General features: G+C 46.8%; 1 protein-coding gene across 1 annotated transcript in view; it reads left to right on the top strand.

Moving 5' to 3' along the window:
- Window positions 1–18,574, top strand: part of ADD2 (adducin 2) — a gene marked incomplete at its 5' end in the record, with an annotated part of 44,122 nt that overhangs the window by 11,478 nt on the left and 14,070 nt on the right. The window contains 8 exon segments of the mRNA XM_079110830.1: window positions 866–1,015; window positions 2,350–2,493; window positions 4,380–4,478; window positions 9,017–9,193; window positions 13,328–13,585; window positions 14,361–14,480; window positions 15,658–15,747; window positions 17,857–18,004. Coding sequence (XP_078966956.1) covers window positions 866–1,015; window positions 2,350–2,493; window positions 4,380–4,478; window positions 9,017–9,193; window positions 13,328–13,585; window positions 14,361–14,480; window positions 15,658–15,747; window positions 17,857–18,004 — 1,186 coding nt within the window.

Raw genomic sequence — 18,574 nt, 5'->3', positions numbered from 1 at the left:
TGTTGGCCAGCTTGCACTTGCACTGTGCTGTTTCATGTTCAGACATGCTTAAGGAGTGTCATTTGTCTTGTATCAATCACAAAGCGACCTTCCCCGATGCTGACGTTATGTGAAATTGTCTATGTCAAGGATGAACATCACTGCCAGCCACAGCTCTTTCTCTTACAAGAGATTGGATACACACACGTGTGGGCACACATGCACACAACCATGTGATTTTTAAAAGAATTTCTTTTTAGCTGTGATACTTACTAGCCCCTTAGTATCAAAAGCAGATTACAAAGCCAGGGACTTCCTTCTACTTATCTTTTAAGTTCTGGCTTCTGGGTGGTTGGTAAATGGTGTTCAGTATACTATGCTCTTTACCTTTGTGTATGATTTTTAAATTTTTCAAAAAATAAAAAAGCTCAGTTTAGATATGCCTTCCTCTGGGAAGACTTCTGACCCTGCTATTCTGCTGGGATGAAAGACTCCCTCTACCTAATTCTAGAGAATTCTGTGAATGACTGTCTTCTAGCTCCTCGCAACTCAACGTGGGGTCTCTGACCCATAGTGTGGGTATCACTTAGGAAAGTGCAAGAAATGCAGAATTTGCGTTTTTACAGGGGATGCACATGCACAGAAAAGTCTGAGGAACTCTGTTCTAGCATTTCCCCTGATGAATTCTGTCACCTTATGACCCCTTAAGATTGTTTACTCGCTGAGGGCAGGACCTGGGTCCTCGTCCCCCAACACTAGGCTTATCCATTGCTCCTGGGGTCTGGAATGAGGGAATGGAGGGGTTGATGAGTGCAGGGCTCACCTACTGGGGAGGAGGGAAGGCCTTGCCCATGCTGTTGCTCTGATGCTTTCTTCTGTGGCACAGATCAAGGTGAACATCCTGGGGGAGGTGGTGGAGAAGGGCAGCAGCTGCTTCCCAGTGGACACCACGGGCTTCTGCCTGCACTCGGCCATCTATGCCGCCAGGCCCGACGTGCGGTGCGTCATCCACCTACATACGCCAGCCACGGCAGCGGTGAGTGGGGCTTTCTTGGCACTCCGAGCTCCTCTGAGCTCACCTCCCTGAGCAGCAGCCTGACCCAGGGCACCTGATTCTCTAAGATTCTCCCTGAGGGAAGACATAATCTCATCTGAGGTAGCAGCAATCTCATCATCTAAAACCAGTCCTAGAAAGATCTGGAATTCAGGCCAAGGTGAGGAGAGAGAATCCCTAATGCCGGAACCTTCATTCTGTTCCTACTTCTAACTGCCGACGTCCTGGTATAAGGTGAAGTTGTGGAATGTCCATTTCATCGCTTCCGCCAGGACCATGCACCCAGGGCTATGTCTCCTGACTTTCTGCTCAGGCTCGTTAAGGCTGGGGCTGCGTCTGCTACCACACAGCCCAGGCTCTGGGAGGAGATTTGACAGAGGATAACAAACTGACGGGAACCTAGACTGTCCCCACTTCTCCATAGGATGGGGTAGCTGAGAGCTGGGGGCACGTGTAGCCCAAGGAGGGAGAATAGGAAGAATAACCTGAAGGAGCAGGTTGCCCCCAGTGGTCTCTAGTCATTTGTCCATATGCACCCAAGATGCCGTGCTGCCATTTGGAGAGAGAGTAGAAAGCCAGTTGCCTGAGTTCACCCCATTCTGCTGACCTCCAGACCATGCTCACCAGGGTGGGCAGACTCATGGCCCCTGTTCTCTTCTCAGTGAAGCACACTGGTTATGAGCAGTCAGACCAGATTTTGGACTAACACTTGACAAGGGGTTTGTGCCAGGCATGTGTGTCTGGAGGGCCCAAAGCCAGCTCATGGAGTAGAGTGAGGGTTCCCTCCACGCTCCTTGCTTTTCATAAGAGGTGGGCGTCAGGGTCACAGCCTGTGTTTTTGCCCTGGTTCCTGGCCCTCATGCTGCCCTATTGCTGGAAAATGGTTTCTCCTTGATCTTCCTTGCTAGTGAGACATGTCTGTTTCTGCGCTGAAACCAAGGCTGAGGGTTTTTTCCAGCCCATCCTGGGAATCTTGAACCTGCTTCACCTGGTACAAACTCCATTACTCCTTCCTGGACCCACAGGACAAGCCCCAGGCTGGGGCAGAAAGCAATAGCTCTCTTGAATGCTTTCTTCCACATTTCTAAAAGCTGGTACATTGGTGTGCAAACTGATGGAAGGAAGGACGTTAGAGCCATTAGAGCCAACAGCGGGAAAGCAGACCAGAGCTGGTTGAGGAGGCGTTTCCAGGTCTTTCTCTGTACCTGCTCTCCTGACCTGCCAGCCCCAGAGCCAGAACTGGACCATGCCGTGCTGCGGAAAGGACCAGTGGCACTGGGGCGGCAGGTGCCAGCCATTCCATCGTCTCCCTACAGGTGTCAGCCATGAAGTGTGGCCTCCTGCCTGTCTCCCACAATGCCCTGCTGGTGGGGGACATGGCCTACTATGACTTCAACGGGGAAATGGAGCAGGAAGCCGATCGCATCAACCTGCAGAAGTGCCTTGGCCCCACCTGCAAGGTTGCTCAGCTCTTCTGGGAAGGTGCTCTGGAGTGGCGTTGTCAAAACTGAATCACAAAAGTGACATTTGTTCATTGGAGAATGTTTAGGTGTTGCTGATAATTTTTTTCTAGAGAGAAAGGAAAAGGAGAATCTATCATACTGCTCTGAGGTTTTGGTGCACACTCCCCGTGTTTCCATTTATGCTTATAAAATTGGGATCCTTAAATATGTTCTCCCTTTTCCTCTTAGCAAAATATAGTATTATCATTAAATATTTTTCTGTCACTATTTAAAATTATTAAATTATGCCTTATGTGAATAGCTGACTGCCATTACCTGAATTGTCCTCTGTGGTTGGACATCACCCCCTCAGATTTTCTCTTCACATAAACAGCATAGTGATCAAAATCCTTTTGACTAAATCTTCATGTGCTTGAAATAATTTCCTTAGGACAAATTTCTAGGGCTGCACATTTTATAACTCTTGCTTCATATTGATCAATTGCCTAGCAACTGTTGTCCCCCTGCCCCATATCTAATATAGAGAATGTTGTTTCCCTGCAGTCTCCCCAAACTTGAGTGTTATCACATTTGTTCCTTATCAACATGCTAGAGAAAAGTGGAACACTGTTATTGCTTGACTTAAGTCTAAAGCCCTATCATACACCAGCACACACCTGAGCTTGGAGCAGAGCCCAGGTTGGTGGTTACTTGCCACCATCTTGGCAAGGCACTGTCTATTTCCTGAGTCCCTGTCTCCCTGTCTCTAAGTCAGGTAAGAAATCTTGCCACTCTCTCTCTCAACATCCTCCAAAGTATCATTGGTAGCACCAGGATGAGATGTTCACACCTTAAAGTGCTGCTTGAAGAATTAAAGAGAATTTGAGAGAGGGGGTATTCAATGTTTGCAGGATCTTTTGTGGGTCAGTCATTGTCTCCATCTTTCTGGACTTGAGAGGAAGCAGCTCTACTGTTTTAAGCAAGAGAGGGCATGCTGTCTAGAACCTTGAGGCCCCAGCCTAGGCTCTGCAAGGACAGATCTGACACACAGACTTGTATCTCAGCTCCCAAGTGGGCACTGTCTGGCTGCAGAGTGTTTTCAAGGGTAAAACCAGTCAAGTAAACTTTCTGGCAGGGAAGATGCACTTGGCCCTTGGGGACTGGAGCTCTTGGTATAAATTCATTTCTGCCTCCTGCTCTATCCACCTGCTAAGTCTGAAAAATTGCACCAATAGTGAGAACCTTGGGGCTCAAGTTCAGATTTTGCCTCTAAGTAGCTGGGAAACTTTCAGGTTTTTAGATTTCTTTTTCCACACCAATAAAATCAATTCAACTGAGAAACCCGTATAGCCTCCTCATAGAACTGTGGCATCCTGGGGCTGCCAGGGCCTCACTGAGTTCACGAAGTGAAAACCTGAGGCCCAGAGAGGGGTTGCCACTCACCTGTGTTTGTAGAGCCACCTCGGAGAACTTTCCTCTTGGGCTTTGGTCCCAAGTTGACTAATTCACACAGGCAAGAGATTGCTTTTGAGGTTGAACCCTTGTATGAGACATCAAATAATTTCATTGACTTACACACACACACACACACACACACACACACACACACACACACACCAGTTTTTCAGACTTCTGAGTTCTCTCACACCTAAAAATTCAGGTATTGTTCCCTCCAAACTGACCAAGCTACATAATCACAGTTTTAAAAAATGCCTTTTCAATTTCTTAGGGTGGATACTTTAGGTTAAATCAATGCAAGGTGGCATTGGGATGTTTGATTAGGAGAAAGAACGAAGAGCTGGGGGAAGGCTTGGGGGAGGGATATGGAAACTGCTATAAATAAAAGTCTCTCCCTCTTAAGTTTTGAAGGCTTGAGGTTTCACTGGCTATTTCCTCCTCCACAGATCCTGGTGCTAAGAAACCACGGAGTGGTTGCTCTAGGGGACACCGTGGAGGAGGCATTTTATAAGGTCTTCCACCTGCAGGCTGCCTGTGAGATCCAGGTGAGTGCGTCCCTCTGAGGGTGGGCCCAGGAGTTGGCTCTGATGGGTGTCTGTGGGTGAAGGCAGGGGCCCTGCTGGCTGTGAATCAGGGGGGTCCTTTGCTCCTGGCCTTGTGACACTCTTGCCCTACTTCTCTGAGGTAAGATTCACCCTTAGTGTCAGTTCTGTGGGTTGCCAGAACTGATCACCATTGTCTGGCCACCCTGCTCTTGGGGGTCAAGCCCAGGACAGGCAGCTACTTGGGCTCCTCAGCTAGAAGAGGGAGAGACTGTCATCATGAGTATGCCATGCTCACATGTCACCTGGGTGCACCTGCTGCACCCAGCCGTGTCTGTTTGGTGTCCTGTTTGCCCCTGCCGGCTAGCCCAGCAGAGCGGTGCTCAGAGGAAGACTGCCTGCCTCTCTCTGAGGCGGTACTCTGGGAAGAATGAGGCCAGCCCAGAAGAGTGTCTTGTGGAGGCACCAGTGACGCCCTATCAGTAGTCTTGAGAGGACTGTGTTGAAAAGAAAGTTGTGAAGCTAGTGAAACAGAGGTGTCACAGGAAGTGGTGTGAGACTGACCCCTGCCCCAAAGAGCCAGATCCAGGGACCAAGGGGCGGGTGGGCCCAGCCCAGGTGGTGCCTCCCTGATGTGGTGCCCTCCCCCCAACCAAGGATGTTGGCACTGAGCTCTGACAATTGCCTGTTGTCAGAACCTAGCAGAACCTCTGCTAGAGAGGGAAGCAGCTTGCCCTTCCCCACACCTGAACACTTAAGGGCTCCCCATCTTGCATCTGGCAAAGAAAGAGGCTTCCATGAGGAAATAGCTCATGGGACAACCTCATCTTCACAAAGACAGCTCAGCCCTAAAAATGGATGGATTCAGATGCCTCTGAGTCCCCCTGTACAGTGAAGTATGTGTCTCCTAGGCTCTAGACCCTGGAAGTGGACCCTGGGCAATTTAACCAAATGCAGAATGACCATGTGCGATCAGGGCCTGACAGCCCCCTGGCTGCTGTCACTTTCTGTTCAAGACTGGTTTGATGTGACCTTGTTAAAGTACCTTAGACAGTGTGAGCAGCTGGCCCCCAGAGAAGAGAAGCTCCAGCGGCTTTTTCCCAGCTGTTAGGGCAGAGAGGCTTCCAGAAGAAAGAATGGAGCTAGGAGAAGTGGAAGTAACCCAGAGAGGTTAGAGCAGGAGGTGGTGGATGAGGACACGAGAAAGCACAGGTAGCAGCAATCTGCGGGCCCATGGGGATTGCCCTGGGTTCACTTTAGGTAGAGGGGCCAGCGCTGAAGTCCTGTTTCCATGCTGGGCCTCATTTTCTCCCTCAGGCACCTTGGTGAACAAGCAGACGTGGCTGTGGTCATGTTTGCAGTTCAAGGCTGAGTGCATGTTCAGCTCTCCCGGGAACTCTTCACTCCCCATCAGTTTGGGGTTCCAGAAAACTGGGTCATCCCGAGCCGAGAGAGGCAGTTCCCTGCTCTGCTAATAGGCAGATGGGAAGATGGACAGGCAGTTCTTCTCCATCTGTTACCCATCACCATGGAAACCAGTGGAGGAAGAGGGAGGTGGGGAGGAGGCAGCTCTTGCAAGGTTCTGGGCAGTTCTTTCCCTCCCTCCTTCTCCATTAATGACCAGTCCTGGGGGAGGTTACCTCTCAGAATTCATTTATCAGCAACATTCACATGGCATGAGGGACCAGGGGCTGTTCTAAGTACTTTACAACCATTGCCTTAAAGATTCCTCGCAAGGTAGGTATTGCTGAGTTCATTTAACAGATGAGAAACTGAGGCACAAAGGTAATAAATAGCTGCCCAAAGTCACGCAATAAGGAAGTGGCCGAGGGATTCAAACCCGGTACCTGGTACCAACTCCATGCCCATAAACACTACCCTGCACTGCCTTCCAATAAGAGTCGGTGGAACTGTCACAGGGGGAGCAGGCACATGTGTCCTGGGTGAAAAGCATATGGAAGATATTCTTACTTCCGGCTCTTCTAGGGAGATGGGGTTCACCTGGTGACCCTGCCTGGCTGACCTTCAAGAAGTAGCATGGGGACCCTGGTATGTCGCACACACTCAGACTGTCCAGATCCTTCCGGGTTTATGGGCCTGCATTTGTCAGCAGGGTAAAGGGGTCCTTTCATTTTCAGTAAGAAATACATGTCACAAACACCAACACACTGCAAGTCTGTGTACTAGAGCAGCTTTCCTGCAATTAACAGGCTTACGTGTGGTATCCAGCCTCACTCAGGGTGCAGACGCGTGTATTAATGGGCGGCGTAGGACGCTGGGCGGCGTAGGACGCTGGCTCACTTGTGACACTACTCAGAAGCCGCTCTCTGTCTATGTAACCAGACTTATCCCTCCTAGTCCTAGGTGGGAGTCCATAGAATATGCCAGTCAGATAAGCATGGAATTGGAAAATAAGATTAGTTAAATAAACAAATGGTTTTATAGGGTTATTCTAAAATTGCCTGCTTTACATGCATCCCTCTTCTCCTAATACTCCACATCCATTGCCTGCAGCCACCTCCATCATCCCCTCCCATGGGCTTTGACAGTGCGACAGACACTGCAAGTCAGGGGGTGAAAGCTGTCTGGCCCCTGCACAGAACCTGACCATATAGTAACAACCTGTCTTCTGTTTTTTGGATTTCCTTGACTAGTTAAACTTAACATGGAGGATGCGGTCTTTATTTAGACCTGTTAACCCTTCCCATCAAGTTTCACTGGTCTACAAGCTACCCTGTCTTTTCAAGGGACTTCACACTCACACACACACACACACACACACACACACACACAGTTTAAACACACAGAAAAAATATGGAGAATAATAGCCATCCACCACTTAGGTTTAACAACAACAACAACAACAAAAGAACACTCTTTTTTTTGTATTAGAGATTGAACCCAGAGGCACAGCACTCTCCCACTGAATGACATCCCCAACCCTTTTTTTAAAACATTTTTAATTTTTTAAATTATTTATTCTATTTAGTTATACATGACAGCAGAATGCATTTTGATTCGTTACACACAAATGGAGTATAACTTTTCATTTCTCTGGTTGTGCACGATGTAGAGTCACACCATATGTGTAATCATACATGTACATAAGGTAATCGTGTTTGTCTCATTCTACCATCTTTCCTTCCTCCTGCCCCCTCCCCTCTCCTCATTTCCCTCTACACAATCCAAAGTTCCTCCATTCTTCTCTTACCACTCCCCTGCCCTCCCATTATGTATCAGCATCCACTTATCAAAGAAAACATTTGGCCTTTGGATTTTTGGAATTGGCTTATCTCACTTAACATGATATTCTTCAGCTCCATCCATTTATCTGCAAATGCCATAATTCTATTGTTATGACTGAGTAATATTCCACTGTGTATATATACCACAGTTCCTTTATCCATTCATCTACTGAAGGGCATCTAGGTTGGCTCCACAATCTAGCTATTGTGAATTGAGCTGTTATAAACATCAATGTGGCTGTGTCACTGTAGTATGCTGATTTTAAGTCCTTTGAATGTAGGCCAAAGAGTGTGTTAGCTGCATCCCCAGCTCTTTTGAATTTTTAGTTTGAGGATAGGGTCTTCTTAAGTTGCCGAGACTGGCCTTGAACTTGTGATCTTCCTGCCTCGACCTCCCAAGTGGCTGGGATTAGAGGCATGCTCCACTGTATCTGGAAAATTTAACAAATATTAATAACATTTTTCTTCAAATATTTAACTCTTCAAGAAATAAATTATTACAGATAAGAACTGAAGTTCCCTTTGTAGCCATTTTCAATCTTATTCTCCCTCCTCAGAAATAATCACCATTCTAAGTTGGTCTATATCCAAGTAAATTTTCAGTCCCCTTTATTATTTTATTCCTAAGGTTTAACACTTGCTGTTTCTTGCTTCTTCTCTGTGGTCTCTAAGAACTGAGATTAGGAGGAATTACTAATACGTCATTCCCCAGAATAGTTGCATGTCTAATGAGTTTTGAGTAGCTTTTCCTCAGTTTCCCAAATGTTTCTAGCTCTAAGTTCCCCTCTGTTTTAGTCAACTATTTCACTGCTGTGACTAAATGACCCGACCAGCACAACTGTAAAGGAGGAAAAGTTTATTTGAGGGCTCACGGTTGCAGAGGACTTAGTCCATAGGAGGTCGGCTCCATTCCTCAGGGCTCGAGGTGAGGCTGAACATCGTGATGGAAGAGGTGGTAGAGGGAAGTAGCCTCAAGGTGATCAGGAAGCAGAGAGAGGAGACTGCACTTGCCAGATACAAATATCTATACCCAATTCCCACCTCCTCCAGCCAACCCCACCTCCCTCCAGATACCACTCAGGTAATCCCATCAGGGTTTAATTTGCTGATTGGGTTGAGACTCTCACAACCCAATCATTTCTCCTCAGAACCTTTTAACATTGTCTCCCATGTGAGCTTTTGGGGGACACCTCACATCTAACCCATAACCACCTCCGTGGCCCTCAGTGTCCTGTTTCATGCTGAAGCACAGGCAGGTGCAGGGCCCCGTATGCACGTGGTTGCTTCTTGCTGCAGGTGTCAGCTCTGTCCAGCGCTGGGGGAGTGGAGAACCTCATCCTCCTGGAGCAGGAGAAGCACCGGCCCCACGAGGTGGGCTCTGTGCAGTGGGCTGGGAGTACCTTTGGGCCCATGCAGAAGAGCCGACTGGGAGAGCACGAGTTTGAGGCCCTCATGAGAATGCTGGACAACCTGGTGAGTCCCCTGCCATTGCCCTTCCAGTCCGGGAGCCGGGCAGTGCGAGGCATGAGGTGGGCACGGAAACTGCTGACATCACAATCAAGTCATTGGAGGCTTCACTGATGGGCAGTTTGATTTGGAATTTGTGGTCCTTCTAAAATAGTTGAGTTTCCTTGGACGACGGCCTTTGCTACTCCCTGCTAAGTGTGGTGGATGTCATAGCTGGACCATACTATGAGAAGTAATAACCCATCAAAAACCAGAGCATGTCTTCTTATAGCCAGGGTCCCTGTCATATTGGAACATGGTTCACACCTCCTAAGTAGTGAGTCCTTCCTGTCTAATCTCTTGACACGAATGCAGAAAGCACATGACATTATTAATTTCCTTAACCTGGGTTGTAGCTTTATAATAATAACCTGTTGCAATGATGAATCAGTCGTGTAAGGAATTAAACTGATATGTGTCTTAAAGTGGTCTGCTTCATTAAAGGATACAAAAAAAATTTTTTTAGATATTCTTCCTCCTAGGGGTAACAATTTAGTTGATGATATGGGATAGAAACAGGAAAAAATTTAAGAACAAGAGGAAAGTGCTTACAACAACGAGGAGCTAAATGCAGCAGGAGACAATAACATCTTAGATGCTCAGAGAACTAAAATAAAAGATGAAGTCTGTCCTCCTCACACTGCCATCTGGTTCATTTTCCTGCTTCCACTGCTACCTCCTTGAACCCCCTTTATCGTGTCAAGGACGTGGCAATAATTAAATCTTTTCTTCTTGCCTTCATTTCCTCCAAGTCATCTTCACCTCATTACCAGATTGACCATGAGTGTCACTTTATAATGATGAAAGGTATAGTCCACAATGAAAATGCAGTTCCTATTACCATTGGAGCGATCTCCATCTAAATGAAGCATCAGGACTAGATGGTTTTGTACAGAAATTCTTTCAAACCTTCAAGAAATAGACAATTCTCGTGCTGTTTAAATGGTGTCAGAGAAGAACGGTGGGAGGATACTGTTTTAGTCAGCATTTTTGCTGCTCTGACTAAAAGACCTGACACGAAAAATTAGAGGAGGAAAAGTTTGTTTTGGGGGCTCACAGTTTCAGAATTCTCAGTCTATGTATGGCTGACTGCTTTCCTCAGGGCTTGAAGTGAGGCAAAATATCATGGCAGAAGAGTATGGCAGAGGAAAGTGACTCAGGACATGGCCAGGAAGCAGAGTGAGAGACTCCACTTACCAGATACAAAATATATACCCCAAAGGCATGTTCCCAGTGACCCACCCCTTCCAGTCACACCCTACCTGCCTTCAGTTACCACACAGTTAATCCCAATGAGAGGATTAATTCACCAGTTGGGTTAAGGCTCTCCTAACCCAATCATTTCACCTCTAAGCCTTCTTGCACTGTCTCACACGTGAGCTTTTGGGGGACACCTAATATTTAAACCATAACTGATACTATGACATGATAATTACATTCAGACCAATTTACTTTGAGTGCTGATGAAAAATGCTATCTGAAAACTAGCAAGCAGTGTGGAACATAATGTTAGAATAATAACACACATTAACTAAGTAAGGGCTGATTCCAAGAATTCAAGGATGGTTTAATGTTATACATTTGTAAATATATTGCCCAATATTGAAGAGCCAAAGGATAAAATCTTTTTGAACATTTTTAAAAATATCTTTTGTTGATTGACTTTCATTTTCATTTATTTATACATGGTACTGAGAATTGAACACAGTACCTCACACATGCTAGGTGAGTGCTCTACCACTGAGCCATAACCCCAGCAACTTTTTGAACATTTTAATAAACATCAAAAGGTATTTGATGAAAATTTAACATTAATTTATAAAAATAACAGCTGCCAACTAGAACTGGAGGATACTTATTTAACATGATTAAAATGATTTTTCTCAAAACAAGAGCCAGTATCATGGTAAAACCGTAAAAGTATTCCAATGAACTTTGAAATAAAAATGATTCCTACTCTTAGCACAATTATTTAATATTATTCTGGAATAATATTGGAACCCAATTCCAGGCAATGAGATATGAGAATAAGAGGCATAAATATTGTAAAGGAAATAAAATGACCATTCAGAAGAGATAATTTGGTTATATGCCTATAGAGTCCCCCCAAAATCAACTAAAAAATTAGAAGCAATAAGGATATTTTAAGGTGGTCAATTATGAAAATATACACAAAAATCAGTAATTTCTATATTTTCACATTAACTACTTTGAAAATATAATGGTGGCTAGGAGCATAACTTAGTGATAGAGCACTTGCCTAGAATGTTTGATGTCAAAGCCCTGGGTTTGATCCCCAGTACCACACGTGCTTGCGCGCACACGCACACAACTCCTAATAATATAATGGAAAATCCTATTCTCAAGTGCAACAAAATCATAAGCATTAAACAGACCTCTTTTAAAGGAAACCACAAAACTTTAACAGTAGACATCAGAAAAGTTGAAATCAATGTTAAGAAACATAACATGCTTGGTTAGGAAGCTTCAATAGGTAAAGTGGTCACAACCCCAAGATCAAGCTGCAAACTCAAGGTAATTCTGTCAAAAATGAGGGAAGGTACAGGGACTTAGAAAGTACTTCCAATGTGAAATTCAGAATGGTTAGGAAAATGTTATAAAAAGAAATAATTAGGGATACTATCTCCACCCATGGTAAAGTATGATAAAGCTTCAGTAACACAGTTACTGAATTGTTGGAACAAGTAAATCCATGCGACAGCTTAGAGAATCCAGAAATAGACCCAAAATACATGAAAATTCACACAGGTAGCAGGCACTTTATAAATCAGTGAGAAAAAGATAGACTTCTGGCCATTTTGGAAAGAACAAAGGCGAATTGCTACCTCATTCCTTTCAAGCAGATAAAATCCCAATTTATCAAAATTTAAAAGTAAATTCGCAGAGGTATCAAAAAATATATTTATATTTGCAATGCTCTTATGTTGGGAAAGAGACCTTGTTAAGCATGGCAAGAGTCTGAAATCATAAGGATAAATATTGAAAGGTATGATCACATTAGAAAACTGAAAACTTGCATTTTTACAAATTATTCCTCTATCATAGACAAAGCGGAAAGTCAAATGAAGGGGAAGATATTTGCAGTGTCAGTTGACAGCCAAAGATTAACATTCTTAGTGTTAAAAGAGATATATCCATATGAAAAAGAAAAACAGCCCAACAGAAAAATGAGCTGAGAACATAAATGATTTATGAAGGAAGAGTTCAAGTGGTCAATATATGTAATTAAAACTATCCAATTTTACTAAGAGTCAAACATACCTGTATACATATATGTATATAGAGAAGACCAGAAAAAAAAATTTTGTTGTTGTCTTATGAGCTTTTATGTGAAGTTCACTTTTTTTTTTTTTTTGTATTGCTTACTTTTTTCCTACATGGGTCCACATTTTCTTTATAATCAGATAAATACCTTAATGTCATTTTAATTTAAAAAAACAGTGGAAGAAGAAGACAGGGAGAGCTGAGTATCACTCTGGAAGATGCCAAAATCCCACTGAACTGCCGTCAGTGCTGCCCTCATGGACGTGGTCTTGCTTAAGGAGACAAAAATGTTCTTGAGTCCCATCTCAGGGCTCCAGGAGGAGTTCAGAAGCTTCTGAGTTGAGGAAGGAAGGGGGGAGTGACTTGGAATCAGCTGAGAAGCTTTTAACACTCCCATAGCCCAGCCAGGCAATCGTCCAGTCACGTCCACGGATCTGCTTTAGGTTCCTGGACACGAATATTGAAGCCCCTCGGAGATTCCAGTGCGCAGCCAGGGATGCGAATCAACAGAGCAGATGAAACTGGGGGTGCTCTGTGTCCACATTCCTAGGACCACAAATCCTAGGAATTTTCTCAGTCCTGACTGGAGAACATTAGGAGGGAAAAATTCTGAAATAGCTCAGGAGAGTGGCCAGGCTTAGGTCATCTTATGGAAACTTGAGTTGAAACTGAGTCCTGTGAATGGGAGGGGGCAGAGTGTGCACGTGTATGTGTGTGGGGTATGTGTGTGTGTGTGTGTGTGTGCGCACATATGCACAAGTGCATGTTAGGATCTTTCTCCTCTACAATGAGTGGCTCTATTTTTGTCCTTTCTAGGGCTACAGAACAGGCTACACATACCGCCACCCCTTTGTTCAAGAGAAAACCAAACACAAAAGTGAGGTGGAGATCCCAGCCACGGTCACAGCCTTCGTGTTTGAGGAGGATGGCGCCCCTGTCCCGGCCCTGCGACAGCACGCCCAGAAGCAGCAGAAGGAGAAGACCCGCTGGCTCAACACGCCCAACACCTACCTGCGGGTCAATGTGGCCGACGAGGTCCAGAGGAGCATGGGCAGTCCCCGGCCCAAGACCACAGTAAGGGGGAGCCGGGACAGGCCTGGGGCAGAGGGGGCTGCGCTTGTGGGTGTAAGCAGCTTTACAAACGGCCCCTCTCAGGGCTTCCTATGGGGCCTCTGGGAGCAACTGTTCAGCACTTCCTACCCCGACTCGGACCACCTCTTTCTTGCATCTCTCTGCTGAGTTTTTGATCTGAGGGGCAGATTTCACTAGAGGGCAGCTGGACCAGGCCACTCTCAGCCCCATAAGACCCTGGAACAAACGATTTTTATTTCTTGCTCACATGGCCAGAGGGGGTTGCTGGGAAATACCAGGGATGAGGAGCCAATATTTCAACTGCAAATCTGAGGCAAAGCCAGGAGGTCGGTGGGCTTGTCTCTTGTGTTAAGTTACCTTCCCTCTCACTGCCTCTCTCACAGACACACAGACTCTCAATTTGATTTTTTGTTAAAGTAACTGGCAGCCATATAGAATAGTTCTCCATGAAGCCCTTGAAACTCAAATTGAGTTATTTAATATTGAAACCCAAGTGGTCACCTGTCTAAGCTGGTTACCAAGGTTCTGATCCCTTCCCTCCAGTGTTCGCTATGACCTAAAGGCCTTCTTTGGCAGCTGGGTCATCTGTCACCCATCTGTCACGCATGTCAAAGAGGTCCAAGAAGAAAGAATGTCTATGAACAGTTTTGCTGAATTTCTGCATAGGCTGGTGGGCTCAGGTCACAAGGAATGGGTTGCTGGGCAGGGCCCATGGCCCTGTTCCTTTACCTTACCCTCCTGGCCTTGCCTCTTGCAGTGGATGAAGGCTGACGAGGTGGAGAAATCCAGCAGTGGCATGCCAATCCGGATTGAAAACCCAAACCAATTTGTGCCTCTCTATACTGACCCCCAGGAAGTGCTGGACATGAGGAACAAGGTAAAGTGGTGTCTGCTTGCCTCATTCTCTCTTCCCACAAGGTGACCCCAGTCCTGCAAGCACAAGCTGAGTTCCCAGACGCGCCCACCTTACCAGCACCCCCATGTGTCCCAGGAGAAAGAAGCTACCACATATGGACAGTGTTGTAGGCACCATGCCAAGGGCTGAGCTGTGGTCCTAGGTAGCCCCTTCCACAGTGGGCTGCATGCACTGGTCATTAGGTATGTCTGCAAGACCTGCCCGCTACATGAGTTTCTATAATTTTTATGCCATTTGGCTTATTTTTAAAATTTCAAGAACTTTGATATTTACTTTTGGACCTTTTTTTGTTGAGGGGGGGGTGTACCAGGGATTGAATTTAGGGGCACTTGGCCACTAAGCCACATTCCCAGCCTTATTTGTATTTTATTTAGAGACAGGATCTCACTGAGTTGCTTAGTGCCTCACTCACTTTTGCTGAGGCTGACTTTTTTTTTTTTAGTTGCAGATGGGCACAATACTTTTATTTTATTTTACTTATTTTTAAGTGGTGCTGAGGATTGAACCCAGTGCCCATGCTAGGCAAGCACTCTACCACTGAGCCATAACCCCAGCCCTGAGGCTGGCTTTGAACTCATGATCCTCCTGTCTCTGCCTCCTGAGCTGCTGGGGTTACAGGCGTGCACCACTGTGCCCAGCTACTTCTGGACCTTTGACTGACAGTTCACTCACTTATATTTCCAATGTTACTTTAAAATTGGAGTTGTAGCTGACCACAGGCTAGTAGTGCCCAGAACAGTGTGCTGTCCGTGGCCCAGTCCCCTGCAGCACTTGTCTGATTCCTGGGTCACTACCCCCACCCCCATCAAGATTCAGATTCAGTAGGTGCATGTGTGGGGAGGGCCAGGATTCTGTATTTAAAACCCAGTCCTCATGGGCTTCTTAGGAATATTAAAAGTTGAGACCCTCTCTCTCTGTCCCCTTCTCTCTTCTGTTCTCACAGCTAGTGACATTTGTGTTTCACATGAACTATGAATTCACTCCAGAACAGACATGAGACTTTCTCTTAGAGTGGACAGGTTCCCTCGCCCTGCAGGGCCTTTCTAGATGCCAGTCACAGGCCACACTGAACCCCAGTAGGTTCTCTGGCAATCTCCACACTCTGATGCCACACCCTCCCTCTCCCCTTTCCACGCAGATTCGAGAACAAAATCGACAAGATGTGAAGTCGGCAGGGCCTCAGTCCCAGCTCCTGGCGAGTGTCATCGCTGAGAAGAGCCGAAGCCCGGTACAGCAGAGTCCGCCCCTGGCTGGAGGGGAAACGTGTTTGCCTTCTGGGGCTTCGGTGCCTGGGGCTGGGCAGCAGGACCTCTGAGTCCTCGTGCCCATCCTCCTCTGTGATCTTGGGCGCCCATGCTCTTGCTGCAGAATGGAGGCCCACCTCACGGGGGCTGCGAGGTCATGGGAGGATAGTGTCTTCCCTCTCCCTGCAGGCACAGGGCAGGGAAGCCACTGTCCAGCTTGTTCTTGGGAGTTCTGCTGGCCAGCTCCATACCTTCCACTCTGGTACCCTGCTCAGGCCTCTATTAGTTCCCTGTGGGGAGCCGGTGACTCCCAGGTGCACCAGGCTTGCCTGGCTCTGAGTGTTTCTGACCTCTGTGTGTGGCTGTGGCATCATCTGGCCTGAGTTCTGGGAAGATGCTCCTGACCCACAGAGAGAAGGCATGTACACAGGATGTGTGCTCCCGCAGGAAAGGAAGGGCAATCAGTTGCCCACACAACCCCACTTAGAGTTAGAAAGCATAAAGTCATTGTTTTGTTTTGGTGTTTTTTTCTTTTTTCTTTTTTTGTTGGTTCCAGGATGCTTAACCACTGAGCCATGCCCTCAGCCCTTTTTATTATTATTATTTTTTATTTTGAGAAAGGGCCTCACTAAGTTGCTTTGAACTTGCCCTCCTCCTGCCTCGGCCTCCTGAGTTGCTGGGATTACAGGCGTGTGCCGCTGCGCCCGGCACAGTCCTTGTTTTTGTGCTTGGGCTAGAATGATGTAGTGTTTAGCAACAGGGGTGAAGTTCAGCATTCTGGTTTGTTTGAAGTCATCGCTACTCATGGCAAGGCAGCAACAGGCGTGGCATTTTCCTTAGTAAGAAGTGGGGAAGTCCAGAAAATATTCTCTACAGAGAAAACTGAGATGATGTGACGGTTTCAAATCAGGCCGCAGCCCACGAGGTGGGGCTTCACTGCTGGGAGAAGTGTGAATGTGACATCCTCACATCCAACTCCCACCCTCCCCAGCTCAGCCAAGATGAAGAACATGCCACAGGGTCAAGGATAGAAATAGCCCAGGATTCTGGGGGAGGTGAAAGGTCAATACAGCCAGTAAAAGTGTTAAAAAAACAACTCTGCCATTTATACCAGGGGCTCTCCTTGGAGTCCCTCATCCTGGAACCTGGCTCCTTTGACTCTGTGATTCCTGCAATAGGCCTGCTGCTGCCTTCCTTTAGGAAGGAGCCCTCGGGCCTATTGTCAGAAGATCTGGTGGCTCTGGGCTCAGTGCCCTCTTGGCTTCACTTTCCTTTGCTCCAGAGCACTGCATTCTTAAAGACCATGATGAGGATGCTCAACTAGGACAAAGGGCAATAGAGTCTGAATTTTTGTCCCTATCTTGGGCAAGAGGGGCCAAAGGATTCCCAAAGCTCATACAGTGTCTGGTTGATCAGCTCCCCAGAGCTGAGGGTCCCACAGGGATGGTAAAATGGAATGATTTTGCCAATGTCCCTGAAGGTAAAGGTACCTGCACCCTGGGCAGGTTGGAAAGCCAAGACTCAGGACCTTTGCCCCTTTGTAACCTATGACCATGTGTGAAACAGAACTGACTAATCGCTTGGACTGAGAATCCTGGGGCTGCTGCATTTGCATATGATTATTGCTGTGTGTTGTGGTTTGCTCTGCTGTTGGGGGTGGGAGGGGCTCCGGAGGGGAATGGCTGGCATGAAGCTTGCTCAAGCCAACACTGCTTGCTAGGCTTGGGCTGACTGACTTTGGGCCACTGACTGTACTTGCATAGTAATGGCTTGGAAGTGTCCATAGAAGGGATTGCAATAAAGGTGTGTCTTCCTCCTGCTTGGGAGCATCCTTTGATTTTATTTCAGGGAAAGAGGGTGGCCTCCCTGTATTATTTATCCAGACAGTTGCAAAATCTGGGTCTGGCGACAGGGTAGCAATGGGGAGGAATGCACAAGCCCTACTGCAAGGCCCTGAGCTGTTTCCAAGGAGCTGCATGCCACGCTGTGGCTAGCAAGACTGCTGGCAGCCACCTGAGTGTGAGAGGAGGCCTGGGCCCGGGCCCCAGCTGCGGCGTTCAGAGAGCGACACACACTCTGTGGTTAACTTTCAGTCGACAGAGAGCCAGCTGATGTCCAAGGGCGATGTGGATACCAAAGATGATTCAGAGGAGACGGTGCCAAACCCCTTCAGCCAACTCACTGACCAGGAGCTGGAGGAGTACAAGAAAGAGGTGGAGAGGAAGAAACTAGAATTGGATGGTAAGTAACCCGGGCGCATCATGGCTTGGGAATCTCCCCGGGGAGAGGGCAGAGCTTTGGGATCCCCGAGGGAGGACTTCCTGCTGCACCACCAAGTAATATTCCATTTATTTGTTGGTCCCAGTAATGAATCTATTGCTCTGTGCCTAATAGTTCCGAGGTGGCTTCATGACCTAATTTGCCCTTTCACCTGGGTATAAAGAGATAACATTCGTAAAGTACCTGTAAATATGGCTTAGGTTGGCAGATACCAGCTTAACGTTAGCTGTAATAAGATAGGCATGAGAGTCATGATTATCAGTAACGACCTCTCAGCCCGGTGTAAGCTTTTAGCCTGGTCCCTTTATGTCTTTTCTAACTCCTCCTTTATTTCAGAGTCTTCACTCACACCCATTGCTCCATCTTGACTCCCGGATATTCTCCCTCATGATAGCTTGCAAGCCCTGGTTCATGGCCGTGTCCCTTCCTGGCACGATTTCCCTTCTCACTAGCCTGATTTAAGGTCATCAACACTGCCAGCTCCCTCTCAAATGCCCCTCCAGCCAGGAAGGCCTCCCTGTCACCCTCCCC

Source organism: Sciurus vulgaris (genome assembly GCF_902686455.1).
Source record: "Sciurus vulgaris genome assembly, chromosome: 14".
Classification (NCBI taxonomy): domain Eukaryota; kingdom Metazoa; phylum Chordata; class Mammalia; order Rodentia; family Sciuridae; genus Sciurus; species Sciurus vulgaris.
This window is presented reverse-complemented; position numbering and strand designations above follow the sequence as displayed.